The sequence below is a fragment of the Notechis scutatus genome, chromosome 2 (genome assembly GCF_049901735.1).
Source record: "Notechis scutatus isolate UNSWTSFEM ecotype Mainland chromosome 2, rNotScu1.2, whole genome shotgun sequence".
Taxonomy (NCBI): domain Eukaryota; kingdom Metazoa; phylum Chordata; class Lepidosauria; order Squamata; family Elapidae; genus Notechis; species Notechis scutatus.
In genome coordinates, this window is record NC_142010.1 from 26959052 (window position 1) to 26982102 (window position 23051).

Here is a 23051-nt window from a genome sequence, read left to right on the forward strand (position 1 = left end):
ATTTGTCAATCAAGTATCTTAGATTGAAACTGCCCAGTAAGAAACTGAGGCTAAATTCTTGGGTCCGTTCCCAATTTCAAAGAATCAATCTGGTCACTGTCCAATTAAGTCTCCTTCGACTGTTAGGGAAGATTCATCCAGTGTTCTATTGTAGTTTACTAAAACCAGCTACTACATCAATGATAAGACCAGTGCCAATTGCTCCCCTTGACCCATTAACGTTACGGGGGAAACACATTATGAAATTAAGAAAATTCTCGATTCTAGATTACACCGTGGACGACTGCAATATTTGGTTTTATGGAAGGAATACCCTCTCTCAGATGCTAGTTTGGCAAAGAGTTGGGATGTTCATGCTGATCAATTGGTTAACCAATTCCATGAGGATTTCCCCCACAAACCGAAGGGTCCTCGTGGATGAGGAAGAGGGGGTTAAGGACAATGTATTAACGCCTGTATCTGTTTTGGTTGTTTTTCTTTTAGGAGGAGAAGTTTTCAAGGGGGGACGCCTGTCAGCTCTGAGATTCAACTGCCAAGAAAAAAAAAGGAATGGAAGGGAGGTGGAGGAGTTGGAAAGTTCAAGGTTATTCTGTATGTCGCATTAAAAAATTCCAGCTGCAGTTAATTGGTTCTCGTGATTAATGAAGTGTAGAAGTGGGAGGAGAGAAGGTGGATTTTGTGAAATGCGCTGAAAATGACTTTCACTTTTGGAAATGCCATAGAAGTACCAGAGCTGTTCCTAATAAATCAGTTGGAGATTATACTTGTCTCGGAGTGATTGATTACCATGGACAATTTCTGGATGCCTAACACCCAGTCCTTTCTTTTTGCTGCACAAATATTCAAATCTGTGCCAAATTTGAGATAAGAAAATACAGATTTTATCTTCAACTGAAAAAAAAAATATTCTGTCTTTGCTTTTGATGCTTCTGAAATAAGACCGAACTTGTTCTTAGATGTTGAAACCAGCAGCCAAATATTTAGTGCCTTCTTGTGAATGGCAGGAGATTCTTATTGGACAGAAATCCAGAACTAGTCTTCCCATGGAAAGATCAGGGAATCTCCTCTCAAGGGCAGGATCAGACTGCACCTCACGAGGATCTTCCTCTTCCTCCAAAGGGAAGTTCTCAGGCTGAGCAGCAGATGCAGAGAAAGGATCCCTTCCTGGGTGTGGAAAGGGAGGGAAAGAACTGGTCAGTTTAATTCAACTGTACTTACAGGTAGTTTCCCCTTAGATTTGAGAGTTTCTGGCATCCTTTCTCTCTCTCAAGGCCAAACAGAAGTAGAAACATTTCAGGATTTCCTTTTGGTTTTTTTCAAGCATATGGTTTTCTTTTAAATCCAAGAATCTGGTCACTTGAAGTTGAAATATCTTCTCCAGGGCCTTGCAGAGCCTGTAAACTTCAAACTTATTTTGAAGGTCAATAACCCTTTGGGTGTCCAGATCAGACTGGGCCACTTGCTGCTGTGGCTAAGGAAAATATTCCTTTGTGGCCCTTCAAGGCTTCATTCCCACATTGCTCTAAACCCTGGTTTGTTGCCAGTTAGGCCAAAGTGGGAACCAGCCCTTGTGACTTGGTTTCATTTGTGGATATAGACCAAGATTTATGGTCACAGGGATCCCTGCAAGCTTTTGTGTAGATTGACCAGATCCTCTTTGAGGCCATGAGATTCTCAGTCCCTCTTAGCAGCCGCAGATTCAGGCAACTTTTTTCTCTCTCTGGGATCCCTTCCTTTCCCCCCAAGAGTCTCCCCTGCAGAGGAACAGCAGAAGGAAAGATGGAAATGTCTCTGTCCCTCCGTTTATTCTGTGACTCCCCCTTTTCTGGGTCTCCCTTGGGATCCTCTGCTGTCTTTTCCAGCTTCTCCTTTTTCTTGGGGAGGTTCAGGGGATCCATCCTGGGGGGGAAATGCAGGGAGGCAGGTTGAGGGAGGGGAGAAGGGCGGATAGTGATGGGGGCTTTCTTTCCCTTGAACTCTAGGGAGGAAATGGGGGTGTCAGTGCCTGTGTCAAGGTCCCTGCAGAGAGGGAGGGTCTCTGCCTATCTCCAGGACTCCCCAAACCATCATCTTGTCCCTATTTCAGGCCTTCACACATTGCAGTGGATGTATGACTGTGAGCTCCAGAGAGACGGGAGCAGAGAAGGGTTTATGCAGTATGGCTATGAAGGGAGGACCTTCCTCACCTTCGACAAGGAGACCCTCACTTGGGTGGCTCCCGTCCCCCAGGCCCAGATCACCCAGAGGAAATGGGATGCTATTCCAGGATTGAATCAGAGAAACAAAGCCTACCTGGAGGAAACCTGCATTGAGTGGCTGCAGAAGTACCTGTCCTATGGGAATGAGACGCTGCTGAGGACAGGTGAGCATCTGACTCCAGGCTGGACTTTCCTCCTTTATGGCCAGATTTCTCTGACACATTCAGCCCCTTTGGGTCCCTTGTCTGGAGCCTGTTTGCCCTGGTGGGAATCCTCCTCCTCCCCTTCCAGCCCCTCTTGCAGGACACGGGAAGCCCTGTTTGGTTCCCATTGCCAGGAAGCGATTCATTGGACCAGGAAATGCAGCCCCTCCCTGGCAGGAAAAGCCCTTCAGGGTGTCCTGTTCACTGCCCACAATGAGGCAACCATTTGGGGCTATTCAGTGAAACCCCCATTAGCCAAACTGTAGTCAAGAGTGATGGGCTCCCTTAATTTCCCCCCATGAACTCTCCTTCCCCCCACATCCCACAGGGGGCTCCCTCCCCGTCTTGCACCTGATTGGGGCACCTCCCATGCCCACCACTGTGGGGGCTCCTCTTCTGCCCTTCATAAGACACCATCAGAGCCCCCACTTGGGCAAAGAAGCCCATGGATGAGGGGTTCTCTTTCCAGGGAGGGGGGATCCCCCATAGTTTGTGTAGATCTTTCTCTTAAACCTCAAACAGGTTCCCTCAATTCTGACTTAGTGACTCTTTCCTCAAAACGGCCCCCTCCCCACCTTCAGGAACACCCCCTCACCCCACAGGGGGGCCCACATTATGACCTTTTCCTGTCATTTGTTATTAATTCACCATCCAGACCACCCCTCCCCCTCTTGGCTCTTTGATCCCTCCAGGATCAGCTGGTTGAGATTAGGATCAAGGGGGGAATCCACACACCCCCTCAGATTGCCAACAGCCCCTCCCTGCCAGGGAGGACCTTCTCTCTCTTCCATTGGCATCACCTCCCTCTGCCCTCCCCCTTTTGAGAGACAAAATCTGTTTTCCAAATAGATCAGTGAGAAACTCCAAAATCCCTGAGCCCCTTTTTGCTCTGATTCTGGCTCTCTTGCTCATAACATTGTGGTTGTGTCCCTTGGAAAGAGGCCTGGAGCAGCCTCAGGTTCTGGGGAGAAGAAGAGGAACCAAGAAGTAGGGAGCAACTTTTGTGTTGTTGTGGTTGTCTTGAAAGGGAACTTAAAAGACCATCTCCACTCTCCCTCCCCTGAAGGGAGCAGCCCAAGATCAGTCAGAGTTCAAAGCAGTCAGAGAGGAATTTCCTTGGACCCTCAATTTGGGAAAATCAAGAGTTCTTGTGGTTGAGCATTTTCCAGATTTGGAGCATTTCCTGAAACTCTTGGAGATGCTACAGGTGTGAAGTATAAATCCTGGGGTTAAAATTAAGTGCTGGGAGATTTTCCTGCCCCTCCAAGTTTCTCAGCCCCCCTTCCAAGCTCTGTAGGGGCTGAGAGTTAATTCTGGGGGTGCCGTTTCTACAGAGCCCCCAGGGGTGACGCTGGTGAGAGGCAAGACAGAGGTGGAGGATGGGATGGAGACGCACGTCTGCCGCCTGGATGGCTTCTACCCCAGGGAGATCGATGCCTTCTGGACGAGGGATGGGGTGGTCTGGCAGGAGGACACCCTCCATACGTCTGTGGCCCCCAACGCAGATGGGACCTACCACTACTGGCTCAGCATCTGGATCGACCCCAAAGAGAGGGGCCGCTATCGGTGCCACGTGGAGCACGACAGCCTGCCGGAGCCTCTGGACCTGGCCCTGGAAGGTGAGAGGCTGCAGGGAGGAGAAGGCTGGGCTGTTTGGCAGGCTGGGAGGTGGTGGGAGAGGAATCTGGTCCCAGATGTGTCCAGATGTGAGCATACCTGAGATTTCATCCAGTGTTTTTCCAGTGTTTGAGGTTGGTGCAGCTGGAGGGACCAGAGCATAGAACTGACTTCAGGGGATGGAAACTACAGATTCTCCCTCGAGCCACTCGGAGCATCCAGAGAGTGGGAGGTGCTTCAGAGTCCTCTCTCACAGGCTGAGCTTTAATTGAGGAACGCTCCACCTCCTCCACGTGACTTCGTGCAGCGTTTCCCAGCTTTTGCTCAGCCTCGGAGAGACAGGCTGTTCGTAGTCAGGCTCCTTGGCCGTTTCAGAACTCTTTCTATTCGATCGCTCAAAAGTGTCAGCAACAGGTTTGATTTTCTTCCTTAGCCCCTGCGCAAGTGTTTGGGATCTAGAGGAGCATTTCTCTTGCCCCTAGGGGCATTAAAGCGGGCGGGCTTGCAGCGCCTTCGCGCTACCCCCCCCCCCCGACATCCTCGATCCAAATTGCCTCTCTGCCTCCTTCCACGCCGCCCGGGCGGCTCGTTATCTTGTGCCTACGAGCGCTGTTGGTTTTCCCCCCACCCAAACGCCGATCGTGCAGGAGAAGCAAAATCTCTCCTGTGCGGCCCCTCTCGGCGCGCTGAGCTAGCCGGAGGAGCTTATTTCCGCCTCGAGAGGCCCCGACGCTTGCTCAGCTTGCGGCCGCCATTTTGGGCGCCGCCTCGTGGTCAGGCACCATCTTGTCTTGCTGAAATACAGAAGCTGCGGTCGACCTAGCCTCATCTAGACCCTCTGGGTCATGAACACAGCCTGTAATTCAGACGCTGCCATACCTGCTCTGGTTTAGCTCTCTGTTGGCCTTCCCGCAGCCTTCTCGGGGCAAAGTTAGCAGTACTCCCCCCCCTCCAGTTGTTGCCTGGAGGACAACTGCAAGAGGCCTAGCTACCCCTGGCCTCAGGCATTCATTTGGTTAATTTGGACATTCTTGAATCCTGTTCAGCTTTCGTTTCTCTTTGGCTTCAGTTCAAATTATTTAGTTATGTTAAAATAATAATAATAATAATAATAATAATAATAATAATAATAATAATAATAATAATAATAATAATAATATTTAAAAGTATAAAAAATATCGAATAAAGACATATATAAAAATATATATATTATATATATATATATATATATATATTATATACTTTATTACTCATTTCAGTAAATATCTCTATAATTGCTATTACATCACGTATTAAATTCCAAAAGGGGGCGTGGGCCAGCTTCAAGAACACCCGGCCTTTGTTGTAGGCCGAATCCTAGGCGAGCCAACCGCCTCTAGCGAATTACTACGTTTATTACTTCTTAAAATGGCAGATGACAATTCTTCCAAACGTCCTTCTCTGAAGGCTAAGTCGAAGTCTCACCATTTGCGCAGGCAGGCTAAGGAACCGTCCAAAGCCTCCCAGAGGGATGCCTTAAGGCGCCATAAGGCGTTGGAGAAGGAATTCGATAGGCGTTCCAGGGAGTCACGTTCGGTGCCTCCAGCCCTCCCACCTTCCACTCCCTCCACCTCTAATCAACCCCCCTCCTCCAGACCTCTCTTCCCGATCCAGGTGCAGTTCTCCCCAGGGTCATCAGGCCCTGGGATCAACGACCAGACGGACACCACACTCCTACGGCCGCTGGTCTGCGCCAAGAGGAACCTTCTGCAGTAGAGGTTCCAGCACACATGAGAGCATAGATGGAACTGGCTATCCGCCAGGGAATTGCGGAGGGTCTCCAACAAATGGCCAGACCCGCTTCTCCCGAGGACCCCGAACACGAGTCTCTCTCCGTCAGATCCCTTCCAAGATCGGACCCTCCGATCGGTCAGGTATTCTCACAGAGGGATAGCCCTCTTCCAGAAAGGGAGAAGGAGGAGGACGAAGGGGACTTTGGTCATTTCGGAAAGGAGGAAGAGGATTACGAAATGGGATCAGCCCATTACAGTGAGCACCTTTCAGAAGCGGAGCCGATGGAGGGGGAAATGTCTGAGGATGAGGGTCTTACCCCCGACCAACCCGCATTTGTGGGCCTGTTTAAGCCCCACCTGTACAAATCCCTCTCTTTAAGGTGAAAAACATCTCAGGCCTTTTCACCCAGTCCCCCTCTGCCCCCCTCCTCATCGGAAGGCCCAGAGGATTCCATCTTTAAGCAGCCAGTGGTAGAGGCTGAGGTCATCCCGGCCCGCCTATTTTTTCTGACCTGGTGGCTAAGCAGCTGGCTTCCACAGGGGCACCCCCCGCCCCATCCAGCCAGGATAAGAGGTCCTTCAACCTCGACTCTGACTTTACTAGCCTTCTAGATATTCCTGAGGTTGATGAGCCCATTGTTGGTCTAGCATCCTCCTCCACCCCCAGTGAAGCTTTGCAAGCTCTGAAACCAGAGGACAAGCGGGCGGAACTGGCGTTGCGCTGGGCCCACCAATCCGACGCTTGGGCCATTAGATCGGCCACGGCCGCCTCCTTTTTCACCAGGTCCTCCATCCGGTGGCTTCGGCAATTAAGACAACACGTCCCTACCTCTAACGTGAGGGCACACCAGGATATAGCTAAGCTGGTGGCTGCAGCAGAATTCTCAGCCAACACCACCTACCAGTCGGTGAAGTTCTCCACTAGAGCCATAACTTCACACGTCACAGCCCGTCGCCTGCTCTGGCTCAAACACTGGCAGGCGGACGTTAAAAATAAAGTCAAATTGGCCACCGCTCCCATCAAGGGAGACAAGTTATTTGGCCCAGCTCTGGAACCCCTGCTAGTCGAGGGTCGCAACAAGAAAAAATTTCTCCCCTCTCTTTTTCGGAGATCCGAGCCAAGAGTCCCTCAGCCCTTTTGGAGAGGTTCCTTCCGACCCTTCTATCAGCCACCCTTCCCGCCTAGGTACCCGAGACCCCCCTCCTTCCGACCATCCCAACCCCAGGATTGAGCCGACTCGGGCGACAGGAGTAGAAGGGGCGGCAGCTATAAGAGACCCTTTAGGGGATCAGGGGGAAGACCCTTCCGTCGTCCCAGATAGACCCCGTTCCTCGCTCCCCATTGGTGGCCGCCTCAGACATTTCGCTGACCAATGGGATGCCTCTACCTCCGATGCCTGGGTCAGAGACACCATCAGGTTTGGTCTCGCCCTGGAGTTTTGGTCTGCCCCCTCTGACTTTTTCATGACATCCCCCACTCAAGGGACCCCACCAAACGTGAATTGATGGATTCCGCTATCCGACATCTCCTCGACATTCAGGCCATCCAACCCATTCCACCCACTCAACGAGGACGGGGATTTTATTCTCACCTCTTCGTGGTTCCCAAGCACTCCGGGGATGGAGAGTTATCTTAGACTTAAAATGACTTAATCGCCACTTGATCCATCGCAAGTTTAAAATGCACACCTTACAGTCTATCCTCCTGGGTACCAGGCAGGGGACGGGCTTTCCTCTATAGACCTTTCGGAAGCATACCTACATATCCCAATCCGGCCCTCCCACCACAAATTCCTCAGGTTTTGTTACAACAACCTCCGCTTTCAATATGTGGCCCTCCCCTTTGGTCTGGCATCGGCCCCAAGGACCTTTACCAAGGTTCTCACGGCACTAGCGGCTCACCTCAGAAACCTTCCGGTATGCCTCCACTGCTACCTGGATGACATGCTCATCCTATATCCCTCCAGACACCAGGCAGAGAGGACACCAGAGCTACTCTCTCTGCCCTCCAGGCCCACAGGTTCCTCATCAACTGGCAAAAGAGCCAACTGGCTCCATCCACCCAAATTACTCACTTGGAGGCTGTAATTGATTCGGTCTCAGAAAAGGTCTTTCTCTCTTCAGAGAGGTTCCTCAGTATCCAGAAATTGGTTAAACAGATTAGGCATTCAAACAGGGTAACTCTATTAGACCTCTCCAAATTACTAGGTAAAATGGTCTCATGCATTTCCATTGTTCCCTGGGCCTGTTTGCACAGCAGATCCCTACAGTGGTTCCTGCTCCCATTTCAAAGATCCGGCAGAAGCAATTCGAAATCCAAGGTCAAGGTACCTCCAAAGGTCCTCACGTCCCTCCTCTGGTGGACCAACCCCGCCATCAACAAAGGTCATCACTTCAAGGAGCCCCAGAGGCTCACCCTCACTACAGACGCCAGCCTATCTGTATGGGGTGCTCATGCCAACTCACTCACGGCACAGGGCAGATGGTCGAAGATAGAACAAAGATGCAGCATCAACTGGCTAGAACTTCACGCCATCCACCTGGCCCTGCGCAGCTTCCTCCCTCAGGTACGCGGACGTCATGTCCTTATTCTCATGGACAACGTCACGGCCAAAGCACACATCAACAGGCAAGGGGGCACCCAGTCCATTCAGTTGATGAGGGAGGCTGAACGTCTCTGCCGTTGGGCAGAGTCCAATCTCCTCTCCATAAAAGCAGAACATATCTCCGAAGTTTCCAACATCCAGGCGGACTGGCTGAGCACAGCCACGGTGGACCCATCAGAATGGCGCCTCCACCCATCCCTGTTCAAGGAGGCGTCCAGAATCTTTGGCCTACCGGTGGTGGACCTTTTTGCATCCCGACCAACATGCAACTTCCAAGATTCTTCTCGAGATACCCGTCACACGGGTTGGAGAGCCACAATGCGCTACGCTGCCCCTGGCCTCCATGGCTCCTTTACGCTTTCCCCCACTAGCCCTAGTTCCCAGAGTGATACAGAAACTGATCCACGAGAAAGCAGATCTGCTCCTGGTGGCCCCTTACTGGCCCAGGCGCCCGTGGTTTGCGGACCTCCGCAACCTATCCATAGCGCCCCCTGGAGAATCCCCCGGACAGGATCTCCCTCTCTCAGGGGCCCCTCCTACATTCGGACCCCCAATGGCTCCAGTTAGCCGTCTGGAGGTTGAACGGAACCGCCTGAGGAGAGAGAAATTCTCCAGTCAAGTGATTGACACCATTCTAGCTGCCAGGCGGCCCTCAACCACGCGGATCTACGATGCCACTTGGAATAGCTTCTGCAGGTGGTGTCATAAATCCCAAGTTAATCCTCTCTCCCCTCTATTGCTCAGGTCCTGGAATTCCTCCAAGAAGGCCTGCGCAAAGGGCTTTCCCTAACACCCTGAGGCGGCAAGTCGCAGCCCTGACAACTGTCGTCTCTTGCGACAACTTTGGTTCCCTCTCCCACCACCCTCGCGTCAGGGCTTTCCTCAGAGGAGCCACCAACTTGTGCCCCCGACTGTTCACAGGTATCCTACCGGGATCTCAATAAGGTCCTTGTTTCACTCACAAGGCACCCTTTTGAACCTCTGAGGGAGTCCACCCTTCAGTTTTTAACCTTTAAGGTAGTGTTTCTGGTGGCCATTACATCGGCCCAGTGAGTATCAGAAATCGCAGCCTTATCGGTCAGAAAGGACCTCTGCATTTTTCACGCTGACCGGGTGGTCCTTCGACCCGACCCTACCTTCCTACCCAAGATCAACTCAACCTTCCACAGGGTGCAGGAACTAGTTCTTCCAAACTTTTGCCCCAGACCCTCGAGGGACAGGGAAATCCTTTGGCACACCCTAGATGTGAGATGGGCCCTGCGCATCTATATTAGCGCACACAACCCTTGAGGAGGTCGGAATCCCTATTCCTTTCCTTTCAGCCCAAGACATTAGGTCACAAAGTATCCCCTTCAACCATCGGTCGCTGGATCCGAGCGACTATCTCTAGATGCTACCTGTCACAATCCCTGCCTGCACCCAGTGGAATAACAGCTCATTCCACTAGGAGTGTAGCCTCACCCAGGCATTCAATTTGCCGGGCAGCTTAATTTGGACATTCTTGAATCCTGTTCATAGCTTTATGCATCAGCGGAGGCCTTCTCTTGGCTTCAGTTCAAATTATTTAGTTATGTTAAAATAATAATACCCGGAATAATAATAATAATACGGAATAATAATAATAATAATAATAATAATATGTCCCATTCTGGTATAAAAAAAATATCGAATAAAGACATATATAAAAATATATATATTATATATATATATATATATATTATATATACTTTATTACTCATTTCAGTAAATATCTCTATAATTGCTATTACATCACGTATTAAATTCCAAAAGGGGGCGTGGGCCAGCTTCAAGAACACCCGGCCTTTGTTGTAGGCCGAATCCTAGGCGAGCCAACCGCCTCTAGCGAATTACTACGTTTATTACTTCTTAAAATGGCAGATGACAATTCTTCCAAACGTCCTTCTCTGAAGGCTAAGTCGAAGTCTCACCATTTGCGCAGGCAGGCTAAGGAACCGTCCAAAGCCTCCCAGAGGGATGCCTTAAGGCGCCATAAGGCGTTGGAGAAGGAATTCGATAGGCGTTCCAGGGAGTCACGTTCGGTGCCTCCAGCCCTCCCACCTTCCACTCCCTCCACCTCTAATCAACCCCCCCTCCTCCAGACCTCTCTTCCCGATCCAGGTGCAGTTCTCCCCAGGGTCATCAGGCCCTGGGATCAACGACCAGACGGACACCACACTCCTACGGCCGCTGGTCTGCGCCAAGAGGAACCTTCTGCAGTAGAGGTTCCAGCACACATGAGAGCATAGATGGAACTGGCTATCCGCCAGGGAATTGCGGAGGGTCTCCAACAAATGGCCAGACCCCGCTTCTCCCCGAGGACCCCCGAACACGAGTCTCTCTCCGTCAGATCCCTTCCAAGATCGGACCCTCCGATCGGTCAGGTATTCTCACAGAGGGATAGCCCTCTTCCAGAAAGGGAGAAGGAGGAGGACGAAGGGGACTTTGGTCATTTCGGAAAGGAGGAAGAGGATTACGAAATGGGATCAGCCCATTACAGTGAGCACCTTTCAGAAGCGGAGCCGATGGAGGGGGAAATGTCTGAGGATGAGGGTCTTACCCCCGACCAACCCGCATTTGTGGGCCTGTTTAAGCCCCACCTGTACAAATCCCTCTCTTTAAGGTGAAAAACATCTCAGGCCTTTTCACCCAGTCCCCCTCTGCCCCCCCTCCTCATCGGAAGGCCCAGAGGATTCCATCTTTAAGCAGCCAGTGGTAGAGGCTGAGGTCATCCCGGCCCCGCCTATTTTTTCTGACCTGGTGGCTAAGCAGCTGGCTTCCACAGGGGCACCCCCCGCCCCATCCAGCCAGGATAAGAGGTCCTTCAACCTCGACTCTGACTTTACTAGCCTTCTAGATATTCCTGAGGTTGATGAGCCCATTGTTGGTCTAGCATCCTCCTCCACCCCCAGTGAAGCTTTGCAAGCTCTGAAACCAGAGGACAAGCGGGCGGAACTGGCGTTGCGCTGGGCCCACCAATCCGACGCTTGGGCCATTAGATCGGCCACGGCCGCCTCCTTTTTCACCAGGTCCTCCATCCGGTGGCTTCGGCAATTAAGACAACACGTCCCTACCTCTAACGTGAGGGCACACCAGGATATAGCTAAGCTGGTGGCTGCAGCAGAATTCTCAGCCAACACCACCTACCAGTCGGTGAAGTTCTCCACTAGAGCCATAACTTCACACGTCACAGCCCGTCGCCTGCTCTGGCTCAAACACTGGCAGGCGGACGTTAAAAATAAAGTCAAATTGGCCACCGCTCCCATCAAGGGAGACAAGTTATTTGGCCCAGCTCTGGAACCCCTGCTAGTCGAGGGTCGCAACAAGAAAAAATTTCTCCCCTCTCTTTTCGGAGATCCGAGCCAAGAGTCCCTCAGCCCTTTTGGAGAGGTTCCTTCCGACCCTTCTATCAGCCACCCTTCCCGCCTAGGTACCCGAGACCCCCTCCTTCCGACCATCCCAACCCCAGGATTGAGCCGACTCGGGCGACAGGAGTAGAAGGGGCGGCAGCTATAAGAGACCCTTTAGGGGATCAGGGGAAGACCCTTCCGTCGTCCCAGATAGACCCCGTTCCTCGCTCCCCATTGGTGGCCGCCTCAGACATTTCGCTGACCAATGGGATGCCTCTACCTCCGATGCCTGGGTCAGAGACACCATCAGGTTTGGTCTCGCCCTGGAGTTTTGGTCTGCCCCCTCTGACTTTTTCATGACATCCCCCACTCAAGGGACCCCACCAAACGTGAATTGATGGATTCCGCTATCCGACATCTCCTCGACATTCAGGCCATCCAACCCATTCCACCCACTCAACGAGGACGGGGATTTTATTCTCACCTCTTCGTGGTTCCCAAGCACTCCGGGGGATGGAGAGTTATCTTAGACTTAAAATGACTTAATCGCCACTTGATCCATCGCAAGTTTAAAATGCACACCTTACAGTCTATCCTCCTGGGTACCAGGCAGGGGACGGGCTTTCCTCTATAGACCTTTCGGAAGCATACCTACATATCCCAATCCGGCCCTCCCACCACAAATTCCTCAGGTTTTGTTACAACAACCTCCGCTTTCAATATGTGGCCCTCCCCTTTGGTCTGGCATCGGCCCCAAGAACCTTTACCAAGGTTCTCGCGGCACTAGCGGCTCACCTCAGAAACCTTCCGGTATGCCTCCACTGCTACCTGGATGACATGCTCATCCTATATCCCTCCAGACACCAGGCAGAGAGGGACACCAGAGCTACTCTCTCTGCCCTCCAGGCCCACAGGTTCCTCATCAACTGGCAAAAGAGCCAACTGGCTCCATCCACCCAAATTACTCACTTGGAGGCTGTAATTGATTCGGTCTCAGAAAAGGTCTTTCTCTCTTCAGAGAGGTTCCTCAGTATCCAGAAATTGGTTAAACAGATTAGGCATTCAAACAGGGTAACTCTATTAGACCTCTCCAAATTACTAGGTAAAATGGTCTCATGCATTTCCATTGTTCCCTGGGCCTGTTTGCACAGCAGATCCCTACAGTGGTTCCTGCTCCCATTTCAAAGATCCGGCAGAAGCAATTCGAAATCCAAGGTCAAGGTACCTCCAAAGGTCCTCACGTCCCTCCTCTGGTGGACCAACCCCGCCATCAACAAAGGTCATCACTTCAAGGAGCCCCAGAGGCTCACCCTCACTACAGACGCCAGCCTATCTGTATGGGGTGCTCACGCCAACTCACTCACGGCACAGGGCAGATGGTCGAAGATAGAACAAAGATGCAGCATCAACTGGCTAGAACTTCACGCCATCCACCTGGCCCTGCGCAGCTTCCTCCCTCAGGTACGCGGACGTCATGTCCTTATTCTCATGGACAACGTCACGGCCAAAGCACACATCAACAGGCAAGGGGGCACCCAGTCCATTCAGTTGATGAGGGAGGCTGAACGTCTCTGCCGTTGGGCAGAGTCCAATCTCCTCTCCATAAAAGCAGAACATATCTCCGAAGTTTCCAACATCCAGGCGGACTGGCTGAGCACAGCCACGGTGGACCCATCAGAATGGCGCCTCCACCCATCCCTGTTCAAGGAGGCGTCCAGAATCTTTGGCCTACCGGTGGTGGACCTTTTTGCATCCCCGACCAACATGCAACTTCCAAGATTCTTCTCGAGATACCCGTCACACGGGTTGGAGAGCCACAATGCGCTACACTGCCCCTGGCCTCCATGGCTCCTTTACGCTTTCCCCCCACTAGCCCTAGTTCCCAGAGTGATACAGAAACTGATCCACGAGAAAGCAGATCTGCTCCTGGTGGCCCCTTACTGGCCCAGGCGCCCGTGGTTTGCGGACCTCCGCAACCTATCCATAGCGCCCCCCTGGAGAATCCCCCCGGACAGGATCTCCCTCTCTCAGGGGCCCCTCCTACATTCGGACCCCCAATGGCTCCAGTTAGCCGTCTGGAGGTTGAACGGAACCGCCTGAGGAGAGAGAAATTCTCCAGTCAAGTGATTGACACCATTCTAGCTGCCAGGCGGCCCTCAACCACGCGGATCTACGATGCCACTTGGAATAGCTTCTGCAGGTGGTGTCATAAATCCCAAGTTAATCCTCTCTCCCCCTCTATTGCTCAGGTCCTGGAATTCCTCCAAGAAGGCCTGCGCAAAGGGCTTTCCCCTAACACCCTGAGGCGGCAAGTCGCAGCCCTGACAACTGTCGTCTCTTGCGACAACTTTGGTTCCCTCTCCCACCACCCTCGCGTCAGGGCTTTCCTCAGAGGAGCCACCAACTTGTGCCCCCCGACTGTTCACAGGTATCCTACCGGGGATCTCAATAAGGTCCTTGTTTCACTCACAAGGCACCCTTTTGAACCTCTGAGGGAGTCCACCCTTCAGTTTTTAACCTTTAAGGTAGTGTTTCTGGTGGCCATTACATCGGCCCAGTGAGTATCGGAAATCGCAGCCTTATCGGTCAGAAAGGACCTCTGCATTTTTCACGCTGACCGGGTGGTCCTTCGACCCGACCCTACCTTCCTACCCAAGATCAACTCAACCTTCCACAGGGTGCAGGAACTAGTTCTTCCAAACTTTTGCCCCAGACCCTCGAGGGACAGGGAAATCCTTTGGCACACCCTAGATGTGAGATGGGCCCTGCGCATCTATATTAAGCGCACACAACCCTTGAGGAGGTCGGAATCCCTATTCCTTTCCTTTCAGCCCAAGACATTAGGTCACAAAGTATCCCCTTCAACCATCGGTCGCTGGATCCGAGCGACTATCTCTAGATGCTACCTGTCACAATCCCTGCCTGCACCCAGTGGAATAACAGCTCATTCCACTAGGAGTGTAGCTACCTCGGCAGCGTGGGCCACCCAGGCTCCAATCTCTAATATATGCCGGGCAGCTACCTGGGCTTCCCCGTCTCCCTTCATTAGGCATTACAAGATAGACGTGTATGCATCAGCGGAGGCCTCGTTTGGCAGACGAGTCCTACAGAGGGTCATCGATGACCCGGAGGGGCTTCCAACCCAGACGGAGTCCCTCCCGTAGGACTGCCAAGCTTTGGTATGTCCCACTCTCTGGATGCTCCGAGCGGCTCGAGGGAGAATGGGCGTTGGTTCTTACCTGATACGCCCTTTCTCGGCGAGCCGCGAGGAGCATCCAGCCCCACCTTAATTTTTCCGTCTGGTGGGGAATCTTGTTTCGGCCAAGGATCCACTAGTTAGTTAGGATGAGTACATAGCTTTTTTTTCTCGTCCTCGCAAAACTGGGGAACCCTGCATGGAGTCATGTGGAGGAGGTGAAGCATTCCTCAATTAAAGCTCAGCCTGTGAGAGAGGACTCTGAAGCACCTCCCACTCTCTGGATGCTCCTCGCGGCTCGCCGAGAAAGGGCGTATCAGGTAAGAACCAACGCCCAATCCCATCACAAGAGTTGGCTGATCCTCATGAAATGCCCTCAGATCCTCTCTTAGGCCTTCCCTGTTTCTTGCCCCCAGCACCAGAAACAGATTTCCTTTTGTTCACAATTCCTAAAGTAGAAGAATCAGGAGGAGTCTGGTTGCCCCTTTTCTGAAGGAAAATTCTCACTAAAATGGATGAAGTGCAGCCGACTTCAGGAAATTCAGAGAGTGGCTGGACTGATGCATCAGGAGCCAGAAAAGAGGCTTCCAAGTCTGAGTTTTTCCCATCAGAGACTAACAGGGTTTCCTGCTTTCAAGGTCAAACGGTCACTGTGTGTTGCTTCTCTAAGAAAGAAGTTGCACCTTATTTTATGATCTGATATGTGAATTCCTGAGGCTCAGCATAAAACCCAAGGAAAAAAGCCCCCTCTCAAAGAGTTCTGTATATGCTCAGAAGTGTCCTTAATGTACACTGGACTTCCAAAGTGGCAAAATTCAAATTCATATTTTTTGTTATGATTGTCACCACGATACAAGAAATATTCAAATGTAATTGTTATGCTGATATCCCAGGCAAAATAAAATATTCCTTTTATTGTTGTTTATAGCAAGCATCAATGCACGAGTGGCATAATTGCTATTCAGTGGGAATCCTGAATTGCAAGAGAAATTTAAAGTTCCCTCCTCAAATCTCCCCCCCCCCCTACAAGCAATACCAATTTATATGCCTTGGGAAGACCATACTTGGAATTCTTCATCCAGTTCTGGTTGCCACAATATTGAAAAGATGTTGAGACTCCGGAAAGAGTGCAGAGAAGAGCAACAAATATGATTAGGAGATTGGAGGCTAAAATCTATGAAGAGCAGTTGCAGGAATTGGGCATTTCTAGTTTGATGAAAAGAAGGACTGGGGGTGACATGATACGTTCCAATATCTCAGGGGCTGCCACAGAGAAGAGGCAGTCAAGCTATTCTCCAAAGCATCTGAGGGCAGGACGAGAACCTATGTAGCTTTAAAGGGATTATTAATTTTAATGTTTTAGATAATGCTAAAAGCTTAACGGGATACAAAAGGGTTGATAATTAATGGATATGTAACTTAGAGGTGGCGCGCTTATACTGATATTTCAGGGGGGAAACCAATTTATAGAAGGAGTGGTTTTTTTTAGAATTTAATAGGAAATTGTGATGACCCGTAGTCTCAAAATAACCCAAAACGTATAATAAAGTCCGGTAAAGCCTTCAACTTAACTTCACTGTTTTATTAGGCACAGTTTAAAGTCACAAAAGTAAATAATGAGGCAAACACAAAACCAAAACAAACCGCATTGATGAGAGTTCTGAAGCAAGCCGAGATAACTAATTATAAACTCCAGGAAAATAACCGAGAAAAGTCCATGGGAAGAACGCCAGCAAAAATAAGCCTCTTTCAAGGTGAACACTAATTGACTTCAGCAATTCTAACTGTGCAGTTGCAAACTTATATACATAGCTCCCACCTGCAAGCCACGAGAAGGATCATGGTAATCTTCTCTTGAGTAGACCTCGCTTTTCCCTGATCTCCTCCCTGCGTGACCTGGGATGGATAGGGGATGGGCCTGGATCCTCCTCAGACTGCTCAGCCGGCCTCTGCCCTTCCCCAGCCTCCTCCATCACCTCTGGAGCCACACTCCCACTCCCTGTTGGCTGTTCCTCCTCTTCCTCAGAGTCAGACTCCACCAGGGGCATGACAGGAAATATACAAATGTGACATGTATTAAAATATATGATTATGAAGTTAATACAAGTGAATTGGCCTAATCCTGTAAGGAAGGCAGGAAGGAAACATTCCATTGTTGCTTACAGAAACTGCTTCTCCGTTAACCCTTATTACATTCTTGGCAGGACTAGACTTCCTGTCTCAGGAACTTCTCTGGAGTTTTTTTCCCTCCTTTGCTGGTACTTTGCTTGTGTGGAGTGACCATTCAAAGTTACAATGGCACTGAAAAAAGTGACTTATGACCATTTTTCACACTTACAACTGTTGCAGCATCCCCACAGTCATGAAAGGCCAGGTGAGGAGGTGCCTTGATGTGAGTGATATTGAGTTGGCCACGCCCATCCAATAACATGACCACCAAGCCACGTCCACCAACTAAGCCATGCCCACAGAACCAGTTGTTAAAAAATTTGAATCCCACCCCTGGGCGGAGGGGGGAACTTGCCTGGCCACCGGGTTGCTTCTTCCGCTTCTTTCATCTTCTGCTTTTGGCTGCATGCAAAAAGCAGCAAGTCTTTTTTCCTCTCCCCCAAACTCCACCAGAAATGAGTCTTTGGGACCCTGCCACACAATGGACATGATCTTTGTTAGTGGGTCCACTAGCAGTCTTTATTTCAGGCTTAATTCAAAAAAGCTGATCAGCCGCGGCAGGCACCGGCTTTTAAGCCGGCGCTGTCCAAAGCTTCAGCCACTGATGGGATTTCGTTTTTCCCGCCGGTGGCTGAGCCAATGAGTGGAGTCTGTTAACTGACTCCACACCTTGGCCATATTTGGTCATATACAAAAACCCTCCCCTCCTAGTTAGTGTTCCTCCAATCAGCGCTCGCCTACAGTATGTAATCACGTAAGTAGGCGGGGCTTCGGTGGGTGCGATTAGACCTGCACACCTCCCTTGTTCCTGGAACGGTGGCCCGAATGGATGGGTCTGCCGCTGCTCCAGTCCCTGCTTGCGGAACAGTCTCGAAGCCCACTTGTGGTGTGGCAGGGACCGCCGAACCTGAGGCCTCAGAAGAATACCGCGGGACTTCCTTTTCGCAAGATAAGTGTCTCCGCCGTTGTTGTATGGGGGTTGGTGTCTGCACATTGGGTTGTTCTGTTATTGCATGTCGGGTGCCTGGCTGGTTGTCTGAGTTCGAGACCCGGCCTCATAGTTGATCGATGTGGCGTTCCCATAGCTTCCCTTCTTCGGTCTCCACTGTGATCTTGCTTACTCAAGCTGGCACCCATGTTGGTCCCCCAGTGTAGTTATGTGCGTAGACCAGGTCCCCTATTGTGAATTGCCTGCATTTTCCCATGGAATCTGGGGGTGTCTCTGTGCTATAGTTGGGGTGGACTCGGTCAAGCATAGTTCGCAGCCTTTGCACCATTAATAGTTCCGTTGGGCTGCGGTGTGTTGTTGTGTGGGGTGTGATATGTTGGACTAGGAGCATTCTGTCCATCCTTTCCTGCCAGTCCCCTCGGCCCATTTGCTGTAGCATTTCTTTGGTCAACTGGACCATTATCTCCGCTTGTCCATTTGTGGCCGGGTGAGCAGGTGCTGACAGCACGTGTCGGACCCCCAGTCCAGTCAGGAAAACTTCAAACTATTGTGACGTGAACTGTGGGCCGTTGTCTGATACAAGGACGTCTGGTAACCTGTAGGTGGCGAATAGCCGTCGGAGTGCTCTTATGGTTGCCTCCGATGTGGTGGATTTCATTAGGATTACCTCCAGCCTCTTGGAATATGCATCGACGACTATAAGGAATGTCTATCCTTGGCAGGGCCCTTTGAAGTCGACGTGTGTTCTGGCCCACGGTGCCGTTGGTGTCTCCCACTTTCTGGGCCTCACTGCTGGGGGTGCAGGTCTGGTTTCTTGGCAGGGGGTGCATGTGGCGACCCAGGTTTCTATCGCCTTATCTAGCCCTGGCTATCACCCATAGCTTCTGGCTAGGGCTTTCATTCGGACCATTCTGGGGTGGCCCTCATGCAGCATCTCCAGTATTTTATTCCTTAATGGGGGGGGGGGGATAACTACTCGATCCCCCCATAGTATACAGCTCTTTAACACTGACAGTTCAGATTGCCTATTTTTATATGGCTGGTATTCTTTTCCTTGGACTGCCTCCGGCCATCCCCTCCACACCCCATTTGAAATCCGTGCCATGATATTGTCGCAGCTATGAGTCTTGCGATCTCTGATGACATCATCAGTCTAGGCATTATGCTTTCTACGAGCAGTGCTGTAGTGGATGGCGCTAGGTCTTTGGCTGGGTCTGGGAGGGGGCAACGGCTGAGGGTGTTGGCATGGGCGATGTTTTTTCCTGGCCTGTGGATTATGCAGTAACTGTATGCTGCCAGGAACACTGTCCATCTTAACATCCTGGGCGACAGGATGTTTGGTGTGGGTTTGTCACCGGCGAGGATGCCCAGGATGTGGTCGGTGATGAGGTCGAAACGCCTGCCGTACAGGTATTCGTGTAATCGCTTGACCCCTGCGGCTGCGGTAAGTGGTTCCTTGTCTATCTGGCTGTAATTTATTTGTGTTTTTGATAATGTCTTTGAGAAGTATGCGATGGGGGCTTTTGTCCCATTGGGTAATTTGTGGCTGAGGACCGCTCCGATGCTGTAGGGGGAGGCGTCGCATGTTAGTGTTAGAGGTAGCGTCTCGCTGTATTGGATGAGGATGCTGTTTGATGTTAAAATGTTTTTTATTTTTGTGAATGCATCGGCCTTACGTTGTCCCCAAGTCCAGCTTGTCGTCATATCGAGCAGCCTGTGGAGAGGTTCCGCAATGGTTGCTTTCTGTGGCAGAAAGACATTGTAAAAATTAAGCAATCCTAGGAATGCTTGCAGTTCCGCCTTGTTTTGTGTTGTGGGGGCTTCCCATATTGCCTTAAGCTTTCTGTTTGTGGGTTGGATGCCTGCGGTGTCAATTAGGAACCCCAAAAATTCCACTTGTGGGACTGCTATGTGGCATTTGCTCCTTTTCAACTTCAGCCCCGCTTCCTGGAATCTTCCCAGGATTGCCCTTAGACACTTCATTAGTTGACCCTGCTACTGGCCGAGACGATTACATCGTCAAAGTAGGGTATGACCCCTGGGATATTGTGCAGTAGCCATTCCATGATGCTCTGGAAGAGGCCCTGTGCTATGCTTACTCTGAATTGCACTTGAATGCCTCCCGATGCGTGATATGGTTTGTGCCTCAGTGATTGTCTCGTTGACGGACAGTTGCTGATAGGTCTGGGCCAAGTCCAATTTGGCAAATATAGTCCCTCGGCCCAAGGAGTGCAGGAGGTGCTGAACTATGGTCACTGTTCAGGGTCATTTTATAGTCAGCACAGATTCTTATTGACCCATTTGGTTTTACTGGGATGATGATTGGGGTCTCCCATTTGGCATGGTCCAGCAGTTCTAGAACCCCTTGGGCTATTAGCTTATCTGGTTGCTCTTCGACTTTTGGGTGGAGGGCGAACGGAACTCGCTGCAGTTTGAGGTGGACTGGAGAAACATTTGGGTCTAGATTAAATGATATGGGGGTCCCTGTATACTTGCTCAGTTGGTCATTGAAGACGACACTGAATTCTTACTCCAACTCTGCGATATTTGTTGCCGGGCTGGAGGTGGTGGTCTTCGTCGTGTGGATGCCAGTGATGTTTATTTGGAGTGGTTAGAACCAATCTCTTCCAAGCATGCTGGGCAGGTCCCGGTCTACTATTGTGATTGGCAGGTTTCCCCGGAAAGTGTCATACTCCATGTGGGCTGTCTTCTTTCCCAGGACTGCCCATGAACGTGAAATGGGCTTCTTCTTCCCTGGCATCTTCCCTCTTTTTGAATTTCCCACCAGGGTTCTTCCGCTCCCCACCCTTGGCGGCCATATTGTTTCGCAGGCGACACTGCTCGCCTACCTTGCTTGCTGGTTGGTTGTGTTGTGCGGCATACTTCCGCGATGTGGCCTCTGCGCTCACATTGTCAGCATATGGTGTCTCGGAATAGGCATGCCGAATGGTGGTGGTTTCCGCCACAGCCGCCGCACTCTCTGTTTCCTGGTTTTCTGCCTGGCTTACCGGATTTCAGCTTATGTACATCTTCGTGATCATCATCGCTGGTCTCGGAAATGGATTTGCGTGGGTGCGGGTGGCAATAGGTCACGGTCACATGGACCTTCCCCATCCCTCGGATCCATGCCGCCGAGTTGTCAAACGATTCTGCAGTTCTTGCTTCATCAACTGCCTCTTTGAACGAAACATCCTCATGGACCAGAAGTTTCTTTTGCAGTGTGGGATCCTTCGTCCCCCGGATGATCCGGTCCCGGATCATCCCCTTGGTGTGTGGGAATCTGTGATTCTCCTCAGGTCTGCCACAAACATGTTCATCGTCTCTCCCTCTCTCTGGCTCTGCGTGTAGAAATCGTAGTGGCTGACCAGGTAGGAGGGAGAAGGGCCGTAATGCCCCCTGAGTGTGAGCTGGAGCTCATCCCAGGATACATTCTGTAGGTCGTCTGCAACCAAAGCGTCAGCCATTTCATAGATCTCGATGTCACAGTATGTTAAGAATAGTGCTTTCTTCTGTGCATCGGGGGCAGCTTGAAGTCCGTTGACTTCCAAATGCAGGTTGAAACGGCCCATGTAGGATGACCACTTTTCCTTTGCTGGATCGTAAGGGATGGCTATTGGACAGTGAGCCAGGCTGGTTGCGCGTTGTGCCATATCAGTTGGTCGGTCACGATCGTTCCGCGGGTTGGTAGAAATGGCATCTGAATCCCACGAGGTGTCTTTGTTCTCTCTGCAGTTCAAAATCCCACCATCATTGCCAGTGTTAGTGGGTCCACGTGTAATGAGAGGCTGGACACAGCAGGAACGGTAAGCAATCTTTATTTCAGGTTTAATTCAAAAAAGGTGCTCAGCTGCGGCAGGCGCTGGCTTTTAAGTCGGCGGTGTCCAAAGGTTCAGCCACTGACGGGACTTCGTTTTTCCCACTGTCTGAGCCAGTGAGTGGAATCCGTTAACCGATTCCACTCCTTGGCCTTATTTGGTCATATACAACAATCTTCTTGTTGGAGCAAAGGCAACATGATCTGATGGGGGAATCTGGTTTTTATTTATTGTTTTAAATGTTTCACATGGCATTTTATTGAATTTTACTGTGAGCTGCCTAGAGTCTCCTTGAAGAGATGGGTGGGATGGAAGTTTAATTAATAAATAAATAAAAAGCTTTATATCCTCCTGAGAAGTTTGTGAGGCTGAAGAAGTTGAATGGAAAAGAAAGAGATTTCTCCTCCTCACAGGACAAGACATCCATTCATTCTGTGTCTTTTTCTCCAATCCAGGAAGCAACCAGGCCGCTTAGCAGCCCCCTTGCAGGTGAGTGGACTGGTGGGGGCCACATGGGGTGAGAGGGAGGGAGGGAGGGAGGGAGGGGAGGTCTTTGGGGTCCAAGGACCAAGGGAGGGTGAAGATGCTTTGGAAATCCCTCTTCTCTCTCCTGTTCATCCCAAACACTAGAAGGGAAGGGATTTGGGGGAGAGGGCTCAATGGGAGGGGTCTTCCTGCCCCCAAACTCTGATCCTGTGGCACCTCTCAAGGTCTGCCTGTCTTGGTCCCACTAACCCTTGGGTGATATGGAGATTTTAATTTTGGGGAATTTTCAGCTTTCCCTTCTTGAGGTCTCTCTTGGGAAGATTGTTTGGGCTTCTCCTTCAATGATCTGCTCTTTCTCCCAATTCAGAACCAACCAATTCAAAATCCAACCTGGGGCTCATCATCGGCTGCGTTGTGGTTGCTCTTGTCCTGGTGGGTGTGATTGCTGGGATCCTGGTATTCTTCAGTAAGTGTCTTTTTTTGAGGGGGGGTGATGGAAGGACCCCCTTTGGGGAGCTTCTTCTGGGCTTCCTTCTGTCCTGTTTTCATAGCCCTCTGAGATCTCCGCCTCTCGCTGGGACTCCCGACTCCATTCAGCTGAGTCTGAGATTCAGGCAGTCCTGTCTTCTCCTGAGTTGGGAAGAGGCTTCCCAGTTCTGTCCCTTTCGAAGA

General features: G+C 50.9%; 3 protein-coding genes across 5 annotated transcripts in view; 1 reads left to right on the forward strand and 2 right to left on the reverse strand.

Annotated features, from left to right (window-relative positions):
- Positions 1-23051, reverse strand: part of LOC113426549 (major histocompatibility complex class I-related protein 1-like) — a 405199-nt gene that overhangs the window by 159489 nt on the left and 222659 nt on the right. The window lies entirely within an intron of this gene.
- Positions 1-23051, reverse strand: part of LOC113429845 (antigen peptide transporter 2-like) — a 127831-nt gene that overhangs the window by 73582 nt on the left and 31198 nt on the right. The window lies entirely within an intron of this gene.
- The window catches only part of LOC113428434 (class I histocompatibility antigen, F10 alpha chain-like), an 86877-nt gene that overhangs the window by 55294 nt on the left and 8532 nt on the right, over positions 1-23051 (forward strand). For 2 of the 3 annotated variants that reach the window (XM_087953901.1, XM_087953899.1), the window contains exons 4-5: positions 3736-4020; positions 22747-22845. In XM_087953901.1, coding sequence (XP_087810027.1) covers positions 3736-4020; positions 22747-22845 — 384 coding nt within the window. Of the gene's footprint in view, positions 1-2086; positions 2363-3735; positions 4021-22746; positions 22846-23051 lie in introns of all 3 variants that reach the window. The other variant, XM_087953900.1, reaches the window with a different exon arrangement.